We start from the raw sequence: 21010 nt of genomic DNA on the forward strand, positions 1-21010 counted from the left end.
TCACATATGGAATCTTTTCCTCAAGCTATCCTTAGTCAAACTGATCCATCTATAAATGAGCAAGAAGAAAATATATCAAATGATGAGCATGAAATTGTAGAACCATTGGCCACTATTGAAACACCTTCTATGCAACCAAGATCTTCTCATAAGTTGGCAAAACAAGTCCAACAAACTTTAAAATATTTAAGACTTGATGAAATAGGTCAAATAGGGACAAGAAGTTCTTACAAGGAAAGGCTATAAGCTATATCCAATGTTGTAAATAACCAAGAACCTATTGATCAAATAAATTTCATAATTGACTATGAACCAAATTCCTTTAATGGAGCTAAAAATATTGTAGTTTGGAGGAAAGCTATGCAGAATGAGTATGATGCACTTATAAAATATGGCACATGGGAGTTGATTGATCCACCACTTGGTTGTAAGCCTATTTGTTGTAAGTGGATTTTTAGAAATAAATAGAAAGAAGATGGCACACTTGAAAAAAACAAAGCTTGACTTGTTGCTAAAGGATATGCTGAAAAGGAGGGAATAGATTTTGATGAAATATTTGCACCTACGGAAAAATGGACTACCATTCGTGCTTTGTTGAGTCTTGCAGCTCAAAATGAGTGGAAAATTCACCAAATGGACATCAAAACTACCTTCCTAAATGGTTATCTTAAAGAAATAGTGTATATGACTCAACTTGAAGGATATGTAGTGAATGGAAAGGAACATCAATGATGAGAATTACATTCAAGGTCTAGAAGAAAAATTGAAGAACGGATTTGATATGACTTATTTAGGTCATCTTCATTACTATTTAGGGTACTCAACACTATGGGATAAAATACTTCAAGACAAAAAAAATTTCTTTTTTTGGCTATTTTAATTTAGATTATGTAGGTGACTCAACAGATGGAAAATCTATAGCTAGATATTTAATGCAACTTTGGTCTACAATAATTTCTTAGAAATTTAAAAAGCAATAAGTCCTAGCTATCTCTTCTTCTGAAGCTGAATATATGGTAGCCTCTAAAGCAACTGGAGAAATCTTATGGCTTTGAAGGATTCTAGAGGACTTGCAAATACCACAAGTTTCATCAACACCACTCTTGATTGATAATCAATCCGCTATCAAAATGGCTAAAAATCTAGTATTTCATGATCGCATGAAACACAATAACACAAAGTTTCATTTGATTTGACATCATGTAAAATATGGAAACATACACCTCCAATATAGTCCCACAATAGATTAGCCAACAAATATTTTTACCATGGCATTGGGCAAAGAAAATTTTAAGAAGTTTAGAGCAATGCTTGGTTTAATCCCTTCAAATTAAGGGGGGATGTTAATCAGTAATCTTTGTGGTTTCTAGGTTCTAATTATTAGATTAGTTTTTTTTATTCTAGTTTAGGGTTTTTCTTTTAGCTTTTTGTTCTGACAATTTTGTATAATAGTTCATAACTATTATTGCCATCTACTTTATAAATTTGATTTTCTGCTTAGTAATTGTATTCAATTTCAAGGTAAATAATAAATACATTCCAGATTCTAATTATTTCTACATTTTCAAATCTTGTGCCAACAAAAACAAGGTTGGTAGTTTTCAGAAGAAGGTATTGTGAAGAAAATTTAAGAAGGTAATCTGATAAAAGATCATCATGGGTTTAAGATAAATCTTACATCACCCAAAAATGTTTCCTATGTGTTTCCTAAATAAGGGTTATCTCAGAGCTCAATTGTTATTTTTGGAATATTTCTACTTAGTACGTAAGTCTTATGAGCTCAAAATCTCCTAATTTCATAGGTGGATATTCATCTTGGATATACCAACCTATTCCCTAAGGCTTACTACCATATCATGAGTAACTGTGAAGTTATTGCAGATTTTTTAGGTGAAATTTTTCATAGAAAACCTTTAGGCTCATATTTGAATGTCATAGAGGCTCTAGATAGGCTTCAAAATAAGGCCAACTAGAGCTTGCACAATTCAAGTGATGTAGATTAGAACATAAGGATTCAAAAATAGGGCTATAATAGCCAATCACATTAGCTGTTCACAAGTTATGGTCTTTCAAAGTTCGAAAAATAACATTTGCAAAATAAATATCATAACTGGTTTGAACCAACTCTATATGTAATTTTAGGTTTGGTTGGCCTAAATAGTAAGGGTTAAATGTTTAGAAACTTCCCAAGTAGTGTAAACTTTCCTATATAAGGAAGGTTTGTAGATTGTCTAGGATAACTCAAAGTGATAGTTCACAACTCTATCCTCTAGATCGATGTATCAAAGGTGCTCATGTGGGTTTCCAAATTGTATTTGAAAAAAAATTAATATCACATTTTTAGAAAAAATAAGAAGTTCATATTTTTTTATCACAAATTGTTGTTATTTTTTAATCTATGTTATGTGTTTCTGGTAATAAGGGAAGCACACTTCATTAAGTAGTATCAGAGCAAGAGTTCCTAACTATGTTGACATACTATTGTCTCTAAGACAATTTTGACAAGGATCATGGCTTTGGTTGCATGTGTACATAGATCACAATTGTGAGGGAGTTTATACAAGGGTTTCTAGAAAAGTACAAAAATTCCTCCAAGAAGAGAGTATGATAGAAGAGTTGTGCATGTTACATCTAGGGGTTTTCGCACCCTCCAAATAAAAATGCAAGCATTGGAAGACGAAATAAATAAATAAAGTGTTAAGGGATGAAAGTGAGGATGAAGTAGAAGAAGAAGATGAAAACAATGAAGAGGAGGTAGTTGTAAACCTAATGTTAGAGGTTTCCACATTTTTGGGAAATCATAACATAGCAAAATTTATCAGTTGGTTCAATGAATTAGAAGAATACTTTGAGTGTGAAGATATTGAGCACCCTAATAAGTTCATGTTTGAGAAGGCCAAACTAAAGGATAATGTTAAGATTTCATTGCAGAAGATTCAATTAGGTAAAAATAGAAGAGGAAAACATATACCAAAAATTTCTACCAAGTTCTCATCAAAATAGGTGATACATAAGCTAACAAGGAGAATGTTTATAGTTATCTTAATGGGTTGAGGCCTAGCTTTTAGGAGGAATCACTTCTAGTATGAATAAAAAATATTGAAGAGGCATACTATTTTTCCCTAAAATTTGAGGAAAAGCTGAACAAGAAGTTTGATAACAAGAATAGTGGTAGAGGTTACAATGGAAAATATAGTGGATGGTCTTATAAAGGATGAAATGAAGATCAGTAGAAGAAGGATGAGGCTAGTAGTAATAGTGAGAACTAGATGGAAAATAATTCTAATAATTTCCATGATATGAATAACAAAGATTAGAGAGGAAGAGGAAGATCACAAGGATATGGTAGAGAAGGTGTTTGTAGAACCTATTTTGATTATGGAGAATAAAGCAATAGAGCATTTGAGTGTCTTTGGCACAAAGGAATGGCGTATAGGAGAACTTGGATTCAAGTGAGTCTTGCATATCTTGATGAAGATGCCAAATCATTGCATTCTAAAGATGGTGAAAGAGGAGAAGTCTTAGCTAAAAAAAGAGTCCTATTGAGTGGTGAGAATGAACCTGGTCAAAGGAGGAGCTTATTTTATACAAGGAAAAAATGTTAAAATAAGTATTGTGATGCAATCATCGATTGTGGATGCACTAACAATATAGTATCAGAAAAGATGGTAATGAAGTTAAAACTCAAGAGACATCAATAACCACATCCATACTATATTTCCTAGGTTTGGGATGACTAGAAAGACATGGTCAATGAGCAATGCCTAGTGAAGTTCAAGATTATAAGCTACTAGGATGAGGTTCTTTGTGATAGCATACCTATGGATATATGTCATATGTTTATATATAGGGCTTGGTAGCTTGATAGGAACAATATACATTGTGACCGTTTGAATACCTACATGGTTACAAAGGATTTAGTGAAAAAAAAGGTGAAGCCATTGAAGGTTACATGTGAAAACCTATTTAGTGCTGCTAGAGTATGCATTTTTTATAAAATAAGTTCCTAGAGTGTATGAGCCATGGACATATGTTTTTTTCCATAACTCCAAAAGATGGTAAATAAGAAGTAGAATAGGTACATGGAGAATTTGTAGATTTTTTGGAAGAGTTTCTAGATGTTATATATGATAATTTCCCTAATGGATTACTACAAGTGAGGAAGATTAGTCAGTATATGGACTTGATTCTAGGAGTCATTTTAACAAACAAGGGAATGTACAAAATGACAAGAGTACAAAGTAAAGAGTTGAATAAACAAATGCATGAGTTATTACAAAATGGATTGATTTGAGAGTCCTAGTCCATGTGATATAAAGGTATGATCTTTTCATGCATTGGCTAGTTTAGATAGAAATTTTATAAAATATTTTTAGAGTATTTGTGGACCCATGACTAAGATAATGAGAGGAAATAGAAAAGAGTTCATAGATCTTAAGATGAGAAAACATGGGTCTTTAGAGGAGAAGACATAACACTTTCTCCATTATGATGGCAATCACAAGTGGGGTGTTTAGAACTAAAAAATATTTAGTTCATTTAATATTTCTAATAATTATGTACAAGTTATAATTATATACAAGTTATTCCTATAGCATCCTCATTTGTGTTAACTTTACATTGGTATTTCTTCTAATAAAATGTTTCTAAACATTGATATCCACATGGCCATTATCACCCACAATACCTAGCTGGTAGGTTAACAAGAATGCCTACTTTTGAGATCTTCCCACTCTATGAAAAGCTCATCAATATTTTTTGAATATTCCACCTCTAATAATTAACTCTACCCTTTTCCTAATACTTTATAAGAGTTCTTTATTTCATTGGTAGAAAAAAAAATCCCAATTATGATAACATAAATTATTATTTTTTAAAGAAAACAAAAACACGACAATCAATGGGCCTCAAAAGTACCTTGATAATATCCTAGGATTGGATTTTACCTTCATCTTTTTAGCAGTGATATTTTTTTATGCATCTCATTTTCACTACAGACAATTTGTCAAAAATAATAAAATTCTATGTGTGGGTTCAATGATAAGAGGAGAAGACATAGATCTTTCAATGAAGGTGATTAAGTAATGGTTCATTTGAAGAAAAACTTATTTCTAGTTGGAGCATACAACAAATTAAAGATGAAGAAGCTTGAGCCTTGTAAAATTCTAAGAAAGTTGATAACATAAATGTTTTTGAAGTTGAGTTGCCAAAAGATATGGATACTTCTCCCATATTCAACATTTATGATATCTTTGAATGCCATGTGACTAAAAGTGAGTTGACTAACAATCCAAATCATCCAAAGAAGAAAGATGAGGGTGTTGAACAAATCTTAAAAATCAAAATAAGTAGAAGCACTAGAGGAATGTATGGCATGGAATACCTTGTTAAGTGGAAAGGAAATCCAGTTGAAGATAAGTCATGAATATTGCAGGCTGAAATAGAGATTTATGATTCATGTTAGAACACACGTGAGTTCTGATGTAGACATCAATTTTCTTCTTACCCTAGGTTTATTATGCAGGAGCATCTTGGGTTAATAAGATATCTCACACCAACCAAAAATATTTTCATTTTATGTACTACTTTTTTGTTTGTAACATAGTCATCATTACTTTTGGTTCAAGGTTATGCATAGTTGGCATGATGATGAGGACCTATCCTAAATCCATGTCTTGACTACATGCATTCTTATATTTCACATGGTTCAATTCTAGCATGATTCTTCATAGTCTCTATTTCCTACAGTTTTTTTATCAAGTGAGGCATGTTGTTTCAACTTGAATAGTTTCTAGTGGTGACATGGTGTCTTAAACAGTTTGTATCTAACTCCTAACATCTATGTGGATCTATCTTTAAGGGCTTGTGTTCTTATGTTGTCATTTTCTTGGGTTTTGATTTATTCTTCCAAGATTGGACCTATAATGCAATTAAATGCTAGACTAGCTGACTTGTGACTTAGCTAGCTTTATAAGAAGCTTGGTTGGATGTAGGAAAGGAGAGACTTGAGGGAGAAGGTAGAAGATGGAATCTTGGAATCTAACTTTTAATTCTTATCATGTATTAGATCAGTACAAGGAATGCCTCATAGTTCAACATGTTATTGTTTTATATGAAAAGTTAAAAAAGTACACCTATTGAATTGTTGCAAATGGCCTTTGTATGCAACCCTTGGTAAGGGTAGTTTGATGCTTTTCTCATTAAGAGACCTTAGCCTTGCTTAGCCTTGCATCAGTTCCTAGAGGTCTTAAGAATCCTAGGGACATTATTATGTCTTAATGTGTTTAAAGGGGTCTATGATTTTCCTATGACCACTTTTGACCATTAACATGACAACGTGTTCCTAAGGGTCCTAGGACCTCTGAGGACATACATGTTGTGTTAAAATGGGTTCAAAGGGCTCACATGTTAAACTATAACCCCTTTCATAGAAAAATGCATGTTTGTTTATATTGGTTCATAAGGGGTCATAGGTTACCTTGTGACACCTTTTGACCATTTATATGACAACATATGTTCCTATGGGTCCTAAGACCCCTAGGTACATGTATTTTGTCTTCAATTGTGTCATAAGGGGTTGTAGGTTACCCTATGAACCTTTTTGCACATTGACATGGCAACATGTATTCGTAGGGCTCCTAGGATCCAGAGGAACATGCACGTTGTGTTTGAATGGATCATAAGGGGTCATTTATTACACTATGACCCATTTTGACAATTAAAATGACAACATGTACTCCTAGGGACCAACATGTTGTGTTTTAATAGGTCATAAGTGGTTTTAGGTAATGTTATGACCCCTTTTAACTATTCATATGACAACATGTGTTCCCTAGGGACATGCATTTTGTGTTCAAATGGGTCATAAGGGGTCCTAGGTTTCCCTAGGAACCCTTTCAGCCCTTCACATGACAACATGTGTTCGAGACATGCATGTTGTGTTTGAATGGTTCATAAGGTGTTGTAGGTTAACCTATGACTTCTTTCCACCATACCTATGATGGCATGTCTTCCTAGGTATCTGAAGACCCTTAAGGACATGCATTTTGTGTTCTTATGGGGCAACATAGGCTACTTTGTGACCCTTTAAAACCATTGACATGATAAAATATGCTCCTATAGGTCCTTGGACCACTAGGGACATGCGTGTTGTGGTTGAATGGGTCATAAGTTGTCATAGGTTATCCTCAGACCCCTTTTGACCAATCACATAACAACATGTGTTTTGGTTTATTCTAGAAGTTCATAAGGGGCTATGACCACTTTTGACCATTCACATGACAATATGTATTCCTAAGGGTCCTAGAACACCTAGGGACATACATGTTGTGTTCTCATGGGTTTTGGGTCACCCTATATCTAATTTCAACCATTCACATGACAACATGTGTTCCTTGGAGTCAGACAACATGGATGTTGTGTTCCAATGGATAGTAAGGGGTCATAGGTATGTGTATGGCCCATTTGAACCAATCACATGGTAAAAAAATTTTGACATGCATGTTGTGTTTGAACGTGTTGTAAGGGTTCATAGGTTAACCTATGAATGCTTTCAACCATTCACATGACAACATATGCTTCTAGGGGTCAAAGGACCCATAGGGACATATCTATTGTGTTCAAATGTGTTGAAATTGGGTGTAGGATATCTTGTGATTGTTTTGACCATTCACATGATAACATGTGTTCCTATGTGTCCAAGGATTCCTAGGATATACACTTTGTTTACCCTAAGACCCCTTTTGACCATTCACATGACAACATGTGTTCCTCAAGGTCATATGACCCCTAGGGTCATATATATTATGTTCCAAAGGGCCACAAGGGCTGATATGATATTGTATGATCCATTTCAACCTATCACATGGGAAAATGTGTTCATAAGAATCCTATGACCCCTAGGGACATACATGTTGTGTTCTAATGGGTTTAAAGGGGTTGTAGCATACCCTATGACCCTTTTTCACCATTCACATGACAACATATGTTCCTCAAGTTCATAGGACCTCTAGGAACATGAAATTTGTGTTAGAAAAGATCATAAGGGGTTGTAGGATACCTAATATCCCCTTATAAACAACCACATAACACCATGTGTTCCTAGGGATCCTAAAATCCCTAGGGACATACATGTTATGTTCTAATGGGTCAAAATGGGCTGTAGGTTATCCATTGACCCCTTTCGACAATCCACATGACAACATGTGTTGCTAGGGTTCCTAGGATCCCCAGGAACATAAATGTGGTATTCCAATTTGTCGTAAGGGGTCCCATGAGAATATATGTTCCAAAGGTTCATAAGGGGTCATATGATAACCTATGTTACCTTTCATACAATCACATGACAATATGTGCTCCAAGAGGTCCTAAGACACCTAAGGACATGCATGTTATGTTCTAATTGGTTATAAGGGGTCATGGGAAACCCTATGACTCATTTTGACAAATCATTTGACAACATGTGTTCATAGGGGTCCTAAGACCCCCAAGACATACATGTTGTGTTCAAATGGGTCAAAATGGGTCATATCATACTTTATGAGACCCTTCGACCATTCACATTACAACATGTGTTCCTAGGCATCCTAGGACCCCTACAAACATGCAAGTTTTGTTCTAATGGGTCATAAGGGATGGTAACGTTTGTTTGTAGGGACATACATATTGTGTTACAATGGGTCAAAATGGGTTTCATAGTTTACTCTGTGACTCCTTTTGATGATTTACATGATAATATTTATTCCTAGGGGTCCTATGAGCCCTAGTAACATACATGTTATGTTCCAATGGGTCATAAGGGGTCATAGGATACCCTATGATCCCTTTCAACCATTTACATGAGAACATGTGTCCCTAGGCTTCTTGGGAGCTCTAAAGACATGAATGATGTGTTTGAATGGGTCATAAAGGATCATAGGATACCCTATCACCCTTTTCAACCAATTACATGAGAACATGTGTTCTTGTGGGTCCTTGTACCCCAAGGGACATATATGTTGTGTTCTAATGGGTCAAAAGGGGTTGTAGGTTACCCTATTACCTCTTTTGATCTTTCATGTGACAATATGTGCTTGTAGGTGTACTAGGACCCCTAAGGTGATAAATGTTGTGTTCTAATGAATCATAAGAAGTGGTATGATATCCTATGACCCGCTTTGACCACTCATGCTAGAATTTGGCAACATGGCACACAATAACAAACGATAACTTAGTTTTATCAAATACAATATAATATTAAATAAAATTATGTTTATTTAATAAAATATATAGTACTACATAATTATTTCTAATACTATATTTTTGAAGTATATAGATAGTAGGCAAGAGAGATGGGGGGCTGACCCCAGAGTGCAAAAATGCTGAAAGATCAGTTGGAGTTTACTCCCTATCATCTAACCAATACTAGTTTAATACTTTAAAAAAGTAACATAATCCATAACTACCCTAACAACATTAGTCCTACTGTGATCAAGAAGATAAATAGGAAAAGTATTCCAACATTAAAATAACATACTACTACTATCAATCTAGCAATTAAACTTATATAAATAACAAAAATATCCATAGGGAATCAAGTTCAGATTAAATGATATCATTATAACAAAAATAAAAATAGCCAACTTGGCTAATCGCCCTCCTTCTTATCTAGTTTCTCAAATCCTTTACCTTAGGACCATCCATGTCTAGAGATACCCCCTCCTCCTTAACAAGTTTTTCTACGAGGGTCTTCATCCATTCATCCATCAAGATGTCATATATGGAGTAGGAAGTCTCACTCTCCTTTCCTAGGTCCTTCAAATCCTTGTTCACATGTAGAAAGTAAGGGATTATAGCCATGAAATGCATCACTTTAGTGGAGAACTTGGTCAAGGTTTTAAATCTTTGGTAGATACCAAAATGATTATTTTCCAAATCCTTCATTGGTTGTTCAAGCATGTCAAGCTGAGCCTTTCTATGACTCTAGTCATGTATATGCTTTCCTCTTTTTCGCCTGCTTTAGGAGTGTCCCTAACGAGGGAATTAATGTCCTCACCATGACTTCTAGTCAGAGAAGGGTTAGGCTCTAGGGTATCAAAAATAAGGGAGGGGTTGGGAGGATTGGAGCTAGGCTTCTTGTCCAAGTGCTTGTGGGGTTTCTTCCTCTTAGAGGGTTTAATTTAATTTTTAGTAGACTCTAAGTTGAAGACCTATTTGGAAGGGTACTTAAGCTTCTCTAATTGGAGCCATTTGCTAGATCTATGAGCACTTTATTTTCTCTTCCTAGTATCCATGTTGAAATCTATGAGTCTAATTTTGACCTTAAGTGGGTAAAAGCACACATCTGTGTCACTATTTATGATACCAAAACCTGTTTTGGTCAAATCTTATTTCTCTATCAAAACTCAATGTTTTTCTAAAATTAAAAATGCCCTTTAATAGATCTCAGATTCAATATCATCATTATATAAATTTTTTAGTGTTTTGATTAGTTATAATATGCTATAATCTCAAAATATTATAAGTCAATATTTCAACATTTTAGAAGATGCTCCCTCAAAAAAGGAAAAAAAAATAGTAAGTCATATCAAAAAAATAAAAAAATAATATTTATCTCTAGAGGAGAGAATCTTCTTCACTAATATGTAATTTTTTTTCAAGAAGGTATAGATTTGATAGGAAAGTTTTGACGGGAGGAAAAAACCATTGGATTTTGATAAGGTCAACCTTGAGTACTTATAACAAAGAAAATATACATCAAAAATAATAATTTCCTTTTTCTCACTAGTTATACATGTCATCTATAAGATATTTCAAATTAGGACAGAAAGAGATGATTCGCATATAATTGTTTGATGAGAACTACACCCTGTATTTTGTATAGTTAAAAAAGGGACTTCAAAATAAAATAAAATGAATAAATTCTTACTCAAAAAATTATAAAAATTATAGGCATAAAATTCATCGAATTCTACAAATTTCATCAGTTTACAGCATCATATTTTAAATGCAAATACCATTTTTTTTGTCATTAATGTTGAACTATCACATTCTGATATCTCATTTCTTTATAAAAGGTGACATAGGTTTGTGCTTTTTCTTGATTATTTTTTGATAGGGACAGGGCTAGGGTTATGAGAAAATTGTGGGGTAGTAGTAGCTAGAGGGTTAACCAGAAGTGGTGGGTTTTGGGAAAGTTGATGGGTATACAACTTATTCATGAAACCCCAGTGTATGAGGTAAAAGGGTTTTCCCTCCTTCTTTCTCCTTGACTTGAAAATACTATCTTCCATAGAATTAAACAAAAAAGAATAGAAAAGAGATTTGATCTAGATTTCTAAAATGGTTGAGGATGGGGAAACGGTAAAAATAAAGTACCTTAAACCAATCCTTTAGGGTAATGTATCTCAGATGACATCCTAGGAATTAAGAAGGTGTTCCCTAGAAAACCCACCACATATTAGGTAATGTATCTAATTCTATCTCAAAACATATATTATAGTAGAAACATTTAATAATACATAATAATATAAAATTTATAATATGATATAACATATTACATTATAGATAATATAAAATACCATTTAGTAATACACAATACTATGATCCTAATATAGTATTTAGTAATATTTAATACCATATATTATATTATCTAATAAAATATAAAATAAAAATATTCACATATTATGATATCTTATGTAGGAGTACTCAAACATATTTATATATGTTTGTAAAAAAAAATTGTTTCAAATATACAACATGGTCCCAAATTTGAATTTTTTGCATTTTCTGTTACTAATCAAGTAACTGATCCGTGATCATGTACCAAATTTATTTTTAGGTACTTGAATTGATTTTGGGTACCCAATTAGGCTTGATATTTACCAAGCCAATTTGGTCAACTCACAAAATGTATTTGACCCATGTTTATTTGACATCTAGACTTCAACTGACCATTTGTGGACTCTTTTTCTATTCAAATTCAAAGAAATGAAATATGTTTCATCAGAATACTCTCAAGATTCTATCAATATAAATGATGAAAAATTATGAGTTTGATAAGTAATTATTACCTAATTACTAATGAAGATGCTTGTAGAGTGTTGATTAACATACTAGTTGATAAAAAACTATAACTTTCAAATGATATAATATTTTTGAAATATGAAAGATGGGTCCCATTTTATGATTTTTCTACTATAAAGAAAATATAATAAAAAATTAATTTTGTGAATTAGTTAAAGTGGTCAAATATGAGATTTTTTTAATTTTGTAAATATTATAGTATACAATTCATGATTAATTGTTTATTTGGAATAAAAATACCCAAAAATATGTGATACATCTAGGCATGTGTCTACTTTATATCTCTAGAATTATATTAAAAAATATTATCATTTAATTTTGATTAAGGTGGCCACTTATACACCTACTTTTTATTTTTTTCCTAAAACTTTTGTATTGCTTCATTAAAATATAAAATCATTGACCAATCTAATGTTTCTTCAAATAAGGCCTAATAAGTTACAAAATACATTCCATTTCCTATAGATTCTTTTCTCTCAAATTTTTAATATAATGAAGTCATAACTACCTTAAAAACAATGGTCAAGTTGACATAACCCTAGTTTGTTGATCTTTTACTACTACTTAAGGCCATAGTTTAGTTGACCATTATCCTACACATACCCTAGAGTCTACGTAGGTGTCCCCAAATTACCTTCTTATTGTCCTCTATAGCATAAATATAATATGCTTTTTTCTATGGAAAGTTAAAAAACTATGTAAAATTGTAAAATTCTACTATCTACCTTTTCACTTTTAAGAGAGCTAGACATATATTTTCTTTGATTTTATTTATCTTATCATGGCTATTTATCAAGTTTTCTACATTATATATTTATAAAAAGAATATTAAAATGTGGAGTTGGAGACAATATTCATATGCCATTAGAATATGGTATTTACTACAATCTAAGAAAATTAATGCTTGTACAATGATAGAACTAAAATTACTGAAATGGTTTCAACAATTGAAAATATATACTACAACCAAAGATAAAGAAACATATATGATCATTCTTCAATTAGCTTAATTCTATTATTAACAAATATATTGATACTCTAAAATTAATAAATTGAGCTTACATGGTGTCCTTAATGTGATGAATTTAATCCTATATGGATACTAATCTAAATCAAATGCTTTTCAAAATTTTAACTCATGATGACAATGCTTCCACGTAGATTCTTTTGAGATATTGTTATCTTTATGTAGATGCATTATTATGATTGTATGTTGGTTTTCCTTATGTAGTGGGACATATATTATGTTTTAGTATCCTATATATTTATATCATATCTTATCATATGTTATGGTCATTTATCAAGGTTTATTTATTATATATTCATAAAAAAAAATATCACAACATGAAGCTAGAAACAATATTCATAGGACATGAGCATATAGTATTTACTAAAATCTAAGGAAACTAATGTTTGTACAATAATAAAACTAAAATTATTGACCCTGAAATCATTTCAACAATAGAAAATACACTACAACCAAAGATAAAGAAAGATAAATTATCATTCTTCATTTATCTTAATTCTATTATAAACAAACATGTCAATACTCCAAAATCAATAAATTGAGCTTACACGGTGGCCTTAACATGATGAATTTAATCCCGTATAGAAACTATTCAAAATGAAATGCTTTATCGAGATTTCAGCTCATGATGACAATGCCTCCATGTAGATTCTTTTGAGATTTATTTATCTTTATGCAGATATATTATAATAGTTGTATGGTGGTTTTCCTTATGTAGTGGGACATATATTATAAGTTTGAGGATCCTATCTATTTATTAGATATCATCCTTTTAGTTAAATTTACAATTTAGTTTTTTTGGTAGTGGGCTAGTGTCTCTAACTGATTCATGGCATGGTCAAACAGCCTCTTGTTTCTTCTAAAAGTCCATTGGTTGTATCAATCATTTATAGGTGAATATTTTGGTACAATAGCAAACCCCAAAACATAACAAGTGTAAATAGAGCTTGGCCATATGTTAAAATTCTTGCATGCCACAATTAGTAACATTGGAAGGGGGATTATTCATAGTGGGCCAATGTCCCTCACTTGATTCATGATTTCATTTGAGAGATTCTTTTGTCTTCTATAGGTCTAATATATGGATCGAAGATTTAGAGGTCAATTTTTTGCTACAAGAATAACCTAAATAGTTCTTAATTTTAATTTATTTATTTTTCTTTGTCTTAAATACTTATAATCCAAAAGCAAGAGATAATGACAGAAATTAAAAAAATATAGCTAGTTACATTGCTCTTCTATTATATTTTTATATTATTCTATCAATTTTGGGTTTTTATATTTATGTGCATTGCAGGAATGAATAATCAATATCCCACCCATTAACATTATATTGGAGTATTCATTGGTATATATATGCATCAAATATCAAGAACAATCAAATATTAAAAATTATTATATTGTATTTATGGTGAGTAATGTTTGTTTTCAAGGTTTATGAATATAAGGTAGTATTAAATTTTTTGTTATTAAACATAGTCAAAATGGGAGCTAACCCAAAGACAAAATATCTTAGGTGAACATCAACTATAATTCATTACCATTAGATTAACCTACCCCCTTCCTTAATTTTAAAAAAAATCCAAAATTAAATTATTTATGTATCTAAAGCCACTACAATCTACAATAATCAAAATACCACAAATACATATAAACCCATCCTATTTAATCCATCTTGGCATGACCCAAGTCCAACTATTAACATGAAGAACCCCGTGGGCTATATAGTAAATTCATAAAAATACAAAAAACAAAAAGAATGGAGCTAGGTACTAACTCTCCCTCGTATCTTTATCTGAAATCTCTAGCAAGAGCTACAACCAATCATCTACTAGTAAGCCATAGAGAGAAATAGCAGTCTCCTTTTCTTTGGAATCATTGGTACCCTCCTTCCTAGCTTGAATATGATGAAGGGAAGTGACCCCTCGATGCATGACATAAATAAAGAAATTCAGCACTCTATAAAAATTGTCCCCCAAATTGTCCTTCTTCTTGATTAGGGAAGTGGTGGTTTAGTCCATCCTAGATTTAAAAAATCCTTCATTAGTGAATGACCATTAAAGGTTTATGGAGGAATGGAACTATCCCCCTTCTAATTATATCCTCCCAAAGGTTCCTTAAGTTGAGTCTTCCTAATTTTTGCAATCACCAAATTTTGAGTATCAATATTCAGCTTTCTAACATAGGATATGACAATCCCTTGATCACCAACATCACCCTCCATCTTAGACTCAAGGGTATTGGCTTTAAATTTTAAAGTATCTAAAACACATGAAGGTGTAGGGTTGTACTGAACACAAACAGGGGTATCCTAACCCATGTCTTCACTAGTTGTATCTTCATCCTCCAACTTGCCATAATTTCTCCTTGTGAACTTCCTTTTAGGTTTAGGAAAAACTTTCTTCTTAGTATTCTCAGTAAATTTTGAGCTAATTGTTCTATCTTGACCAAGAAAGGTAGAGGGATTCCTTTCTTTTAGACTCTTACTAGTCCCAAACATTTTATTCTTACGCGTAGCTCCATCACTATTCACATCCATGACCTCAATCTTTTTAAATTTATTGTACTTAGGGGTGGAGTAGGGAACTTTATCATCTAGGGTATGGCATGAATATGAATAAGCTTGGGGAGTATTAGAGTTTTTAAGATGTGAGGGGTGAGATTTTGCACCTTAGGGTTAAAGGCCTTATAAAATTTATAGGGATGAAACATAAGAGCTTGGTGATAAATGGTATAGCTCTTACCCTCCTCTCTTTTCGTATGCACATTCCATACACAATATTCAATAGAATATAGAAACACATAAGAAAAAGATATAATTTCCATATTCCTAAAGCGATTGAGGGTGGGAAAATGATAATAGTACATGACCTTAAAACTATGTTCAAGATTAATGTACCTAATGAGAGTGTAACAGACCACATCCCAATGCTCTAGAAGTTTTTCACAAGAAAAATGACCATAGAAGAATTCAATTTCCTCACCCATTTGAAAGAACTTTCTCAAACATGCTTCATCCACAACCCTAGCTAGATTCCTTCAATTCATCCCTTCCAGAGATATCCCACTACCATTTTTAATGACATTCTCACTGACTTCAAATGAGACACCATTACTAGTACCACATCAATCCTCTTAGGAGTCAATGAATTGAATGGAGAGCCTTTTTTTGTGATCCTCAATTCATTCCCTAGAAAGAATCAAACCCCCTTCATGTAGATATTTCTAAGAAAGTTTTTCCTTCTGAATGGATCCTCAATCCGTGGTGGCTCAATATGAGTAGTGTTACTCTCTGTGGACATGTCCTTGTAGAGCTCAAACACCAAATCTTCACAAGTTTCTGATGTACCAACAATTAAGAGACTAGAGAAACTTGAGGAAATGGGAATAAAATCAAGAAGATCACCTTTTGTGAACTGAAAAGTAGTATTAATATTTTGTAGCTTTCCTTTTGACATTGCCATGGAGATTTTTTAACTAATAAGGTTGGCTACCAATAATTATTTTATATTGTTCAAAAACATTAAAGTATCAATATGACTTATATACTATAATGATGAGGATAATTCATACAAAATATTTATAGTGTGTATTATGAGTATATTTATTTTATACACCTTTACAGTTTAATGTTTTTTCATTAATATAAAAGAATTCATATGTTCATGTTGATATGTTTGCCATTGCAGCAAAAGCTTGAGTTATAAATGAACATCACAACCCCCAGACTTACCCAGATCCATGAGAGGCAGTTAAGCCATGTCTCAAACCCTAGAGGAGGTGCCGACCATCAGGCCAACAACCTCCCCCTCAGCACCGGCTAGGTGTTCCACATCGACAAAATGAAGTAGACCTCCTGAGATTCAAACCTGTGACCCAAGGCTCTGATACCAATAGTTGATACGTTTTTTGTTGCACCAAAAACTCCATCTATCAATGAATGTCACAAACACCAGACTTACCCAAATCCACGAAAGGCTATTAATCCATGCCCCAAACACTAGAGGAGGTGCTAACCACCAAGTCAACTATTTATTAAAATCAATGTATATAATATATTTTTAAAATTATCAACTTACATATTTGTACTTATTATTATAAAATTAAAACTCTAAAAACAAAAACAATGTTCAAATATTGTTTTAAAAAAATCAATTATTGAAAAGAATGAAGTTTTAATAATTGATTTTTTTAAGAAAGAAAGAGGTAATTACAAATAGTAGTTCATATATTTACCAAAAAATAGTTACAAATATGAGTTAACTAAATTATATTTTTCAAACTTTCATTTATTAACCGTGTTCAATTTTGATTACTCTGACATTGATTTGTATGATTATAAATTAAATATATTATTATTTAAATGTTAAGATATTCAAACAACTTTGACATAATATGATTGATTTTTTTGGTTGATGTGTATTTTGACACAATAAGTTGTATAATAGACAATTTTTATATTAAAGAAAAATTTGGTGATAAATTTGACATAATAATATCCCTATAGAATACATAACTAACTCATGTTGATTTTTTCAAATTATAACATTTCTAATCTTTTGTATCAAATAAAATAAAAGTTGCTTTAAAATTTTCAATATTTTGCACTAATGTCTAATTTAATTATAAAATAGATAAAAATAATATTTAATATTTTGCACTTCTACCCCTTTTCTCCTATAATAAACACATCCACTTAGATATGATCCAAATTCGTAGCCCACATAAAAATAATAAAGAACTCACCATAAACATTATCCACACTATAATTTGTATCTTCCAAGTATGATTATATATATATAGTGTCCACAGAAACATTAATGCCTTAATTACAATATATTACAAACTTAAAACAAAATAATACTTGAAAACTCCATTTAATTATAATTATACCAAAATCAAAATTAAAAAGAAATATCTATATACTCTAACCTTAACTTCACCTCCCAGCATTTGGCGCACCTTCATAAAAATACAAGCATCTTTAACGATATTATAAAAGTTCAACACCAAATAAACATTCTCGAAATCATCATTTTACCTAATCCAAATTCCAATTAAAAAAATATAATCCCCCAAAACCTAACGTACTGTCAGGGCCCGCACGGAGTATTGTCAGGCATCATACGGAGGCATAAGCGGCAGACGGACGGCATACCCAGCCAATTGAAATATCTAGCTGGGTAGCCGGGCACCGGCTACGGTGCAACATATTTGCACCGTAAAAAACTGTGCCTTTACTGCCCTGCCCGGATACGTCGTCCTCGCTGACACTAGCGGATGTCTTGCACGTTTAATCACAATTATTTTCATTTGATTTTCTGTTAAGTGCAGAGAGGAAGGACAGAATGATCAAATCAGTGTTTAGAAGAACATAACAAAAGAAATAGCAAAATTGTGCAAAGCGTTGGCAGCGGAGTTAGTCCAATGTTATTTGAAAATCTTCATTTAATTTCACTGTTTAGTTGTAGGATTTGTTGAACATTAATTTAATGTTTTTAACATAAGTATATTTGTTCCTTATAAAATATATGAAGTGAAAATTGAGTTCTCACTTCATATATTTTATAAGGAACAAATATACTTATGTTAAAAACATTAAATTAATGTTCAACAAATCCTACAACTAAACAGTGAAATTAAATGAAGATTTTCAAATAACATTGGACTAACTCCGCTGCCAACGCTTTGCACAATTTTGCAATTTCTTTTGTTATGTTCTTCTAAACACTGATTTGATCGTTCTGTCCTTCCTCTCTGCACTTAACAGAAAATCAAATGAAAATAATTGTGATTAAACGTGTAAGACATCCGCTAGTGTCAGCGAGGACGACGTATCCGGGCAGGGCAGTAAAGGCACAGTTTTTTACGGTGCAAATATGTTGCACCGTAGCCGGTGCCGGGTAGCCGTTGCCGCAAATGAGTTCCACCATAGCCGGTGCCCAATTTTATCTGTATCGGACTATCTACTTGAAACCCCTAATGAGGAGAAGCATGTGCTTCCTCTGCTCGATGTACTGTCAGGATTAGGAGGCAAGTGATCAAGATTTGACTGGTCAGTTTAAGAAACATAAATTCTCTGCGCCCTTAGAGGACAGACATGCCAAGGGCTTGTCATCTGAGGAAATCATCAAAGCGGCAGGCGTTCAGTACATGCATGTGAATTCTGAGGAGGGTTTTAATCTGCAAAACTCTTTCGCCGTTCCTGCCCTGCCCAGGGAAGAGCAGAGTGGAATTGAATTGGCTCATCTTCTTCTCTCCTCGGCAGAGATGGTGAGCGAACAGAGATATGAAGAAGCCTCCAGGCTGCTGAAACAGTGCAAGAATTTCACTTCACAGCTGGGAAACCCTGTAGAGAGGCTCTGTTATTACTTTTCCGAAGCCCTCCAAGAGAGAATAGAACGCCGCACATGCAGTAAGCCAGATGAGATGAAAGAAATAACCCCCGATTTCACCAACAACTACAAGAATGATTTCACTGAGAAATGCAGTAATGATAATGCTAGAGCTGAGTTTTTTTCTATACTTGGTGTCTGCACTACTGTACTTCCCTTTTTCAAAGTGCTACAATTCACAGCCGTCCAAGCAATCATTGATGCGGTGAGGCATGGTCAAATAATTCATCTGATTGATTAGGGAATTCGAACAGGGTGTCAATGGACAGCATTGATTCTGTCCCTCTCTGTAAGATCTTCTTCTTCTGCAGTTAAGCATCTCAAGATCACGGCTGTTGGTGTGAATCGTGATGACCTAAAAGACAGCGGAAGAAGGCTTACGCAGTTTGCCAAATCTCTGGCCATTCCCTTTTCGTACTGCCCAATAAATATCTCAAAGCTGGAGGACATTAATGAAGGTTTGTTCAATGTGAAAGCATGCGAGTTCGTGGCCGTGAATGTTCGAACTGTTTTCAGAACTTTGCTATATGACACTATTCTTCACGGAAATACTGTTGCTGTAATCAGGAAACTAAATCCGCAGATTATGGTGATTTCGGAGATAGAAGGGCAGCACAATTCCCCCGTTTTTTGTGACCGGTTCACTGAAGCGCTCTTGTATTACACCGCTTACTTTGATTGTTTGGAGGCCGTGCTACCCAACAGAAATTATGTAAGAAGGGCCAAGTACGAAAGACTGTGTTGTGGGAGTCAATTGAGAAACATTATAGCCTGTGAGGGGGAGGACAGAACAGTGAGACACGTTAAAATGGATATGTGGAGGTCTTTTTCAACGTGGGCTTGATTTAGAGAAAAGAAGTTCAACTGTCGGGCTTGGTATCAGGCAAGACTATTGCTCCAGCAGTATGTTAATGGAGAGCGTTTTACTATTGACCAGGATGGATGTGCTATGACTCTAGGCTGGAATGGAAGGCCGTTGCACTCACTCTCGGCATGGGCTTGTAAGAGAACCTAATAGGGGTTAGAAAGCTGTCAATGACGCCTTCATTCTTGTTTATCCGAATGATTGTACCTATCGTTGCCATTTACACCATAAATAAAAGGAAATATAATACATAAAGTTGAACTGTATAGATTACTGTTATAGTTGTCATTTTTTATTATATCGTTACTATGTTTACAGAATACATAACTTTGTCAAATTTCCCTTTTAGGGTTCATGCTTCTATTATAATTGCCTCGTTTTAGCAGTATCCAAGTTTCACTTCTCAATATGAGTATTCATTTGACAATCTACTATCGTTTCATACGGGGAAATTAGATTTAGTTGCCAAATTATCTACACAAGGGAACTTAGAAAATACACAAAACTCAAGTGTAGTTCTTCAAGATCAATTTTATCAATTCCAAATGCAGTTTTGACAGTATTTGAATAGTCTTAAAATGTCAAGAAAATGAAAGCATCGCACACTTCAGAAGGTCCACTATGGACCAGATGCTGACAAGAAAAAGGAAATAATAAATT

The 21010-nt window shown here is 33.2% G+C and overlaps 1 protein-coding gene across 1 annotated transcript; it reads left to right on the forward strand.

The window, feature by feature from the left end:
- Positions 1 to 3342: 3342 nt before the first annotated feature.
- On the forward strand, positions 3343 to 20329 carry LOC149561236 (GRAS family protein RAM1-like). Its single transcript, XM_089827781.1, has 4 exons — positions 3343 to 3452; positions 18909 to 19123; positions 19182 to 19633; positions 19727 to 20329. Exons 1-4 carry the CDS (start codon positions 3343 to 3345, stop codon positions 20327 to 20329), a joined length of 1380 nt encoding a protein of 459 aa, XP_089683907.1.
- Positions 20330 to 21010: the final 681 nt, after the last annotated feature.

The sequence above is a fragment of the Cupressus sempervirens genome, chromosome 4, assembly GCF_028749045.1.
Source record: "Cupressus sempervirens isolate cs-2001-9-10 chromosome 4, ASM2874904v1, whole genome shotgun sequence".
Lineage (NCBI taxonomy): Eukaryota > Viridiplantae > Streptophyta > Pinopsida > Cupressales > Cupressaceae > Cupressus > Cupressus sempervirens.

What these genes read in the sequence shown, in the direction of transcription:
- LOC149561236 (XM_089827781.1), top strand. Translation starts at nt 3,343, where the DNA reads ATGGTAGAGAAGGTGTTTGTAGAACCTATTTTGATTATGGAGAATAAA. An exon ending in ATAGGAGAACTTGGATTCAA is followed by an intron (nt 3,453 to 18,908) that starts GTGAGTCTTGCA and finishes GACATCCGCTAG; the next exon opens with TGTCAGCGAGGACGACGTAT. An exon ending in TGTACTGTCAGGATTAGGAG is followed by an intron (nt 19,124 to 19,181) that starts GCAAGTGATCAA and finishes CTGCGCCCTTAG; the next exon opens with AGGACAGACATGCCAAGGGC.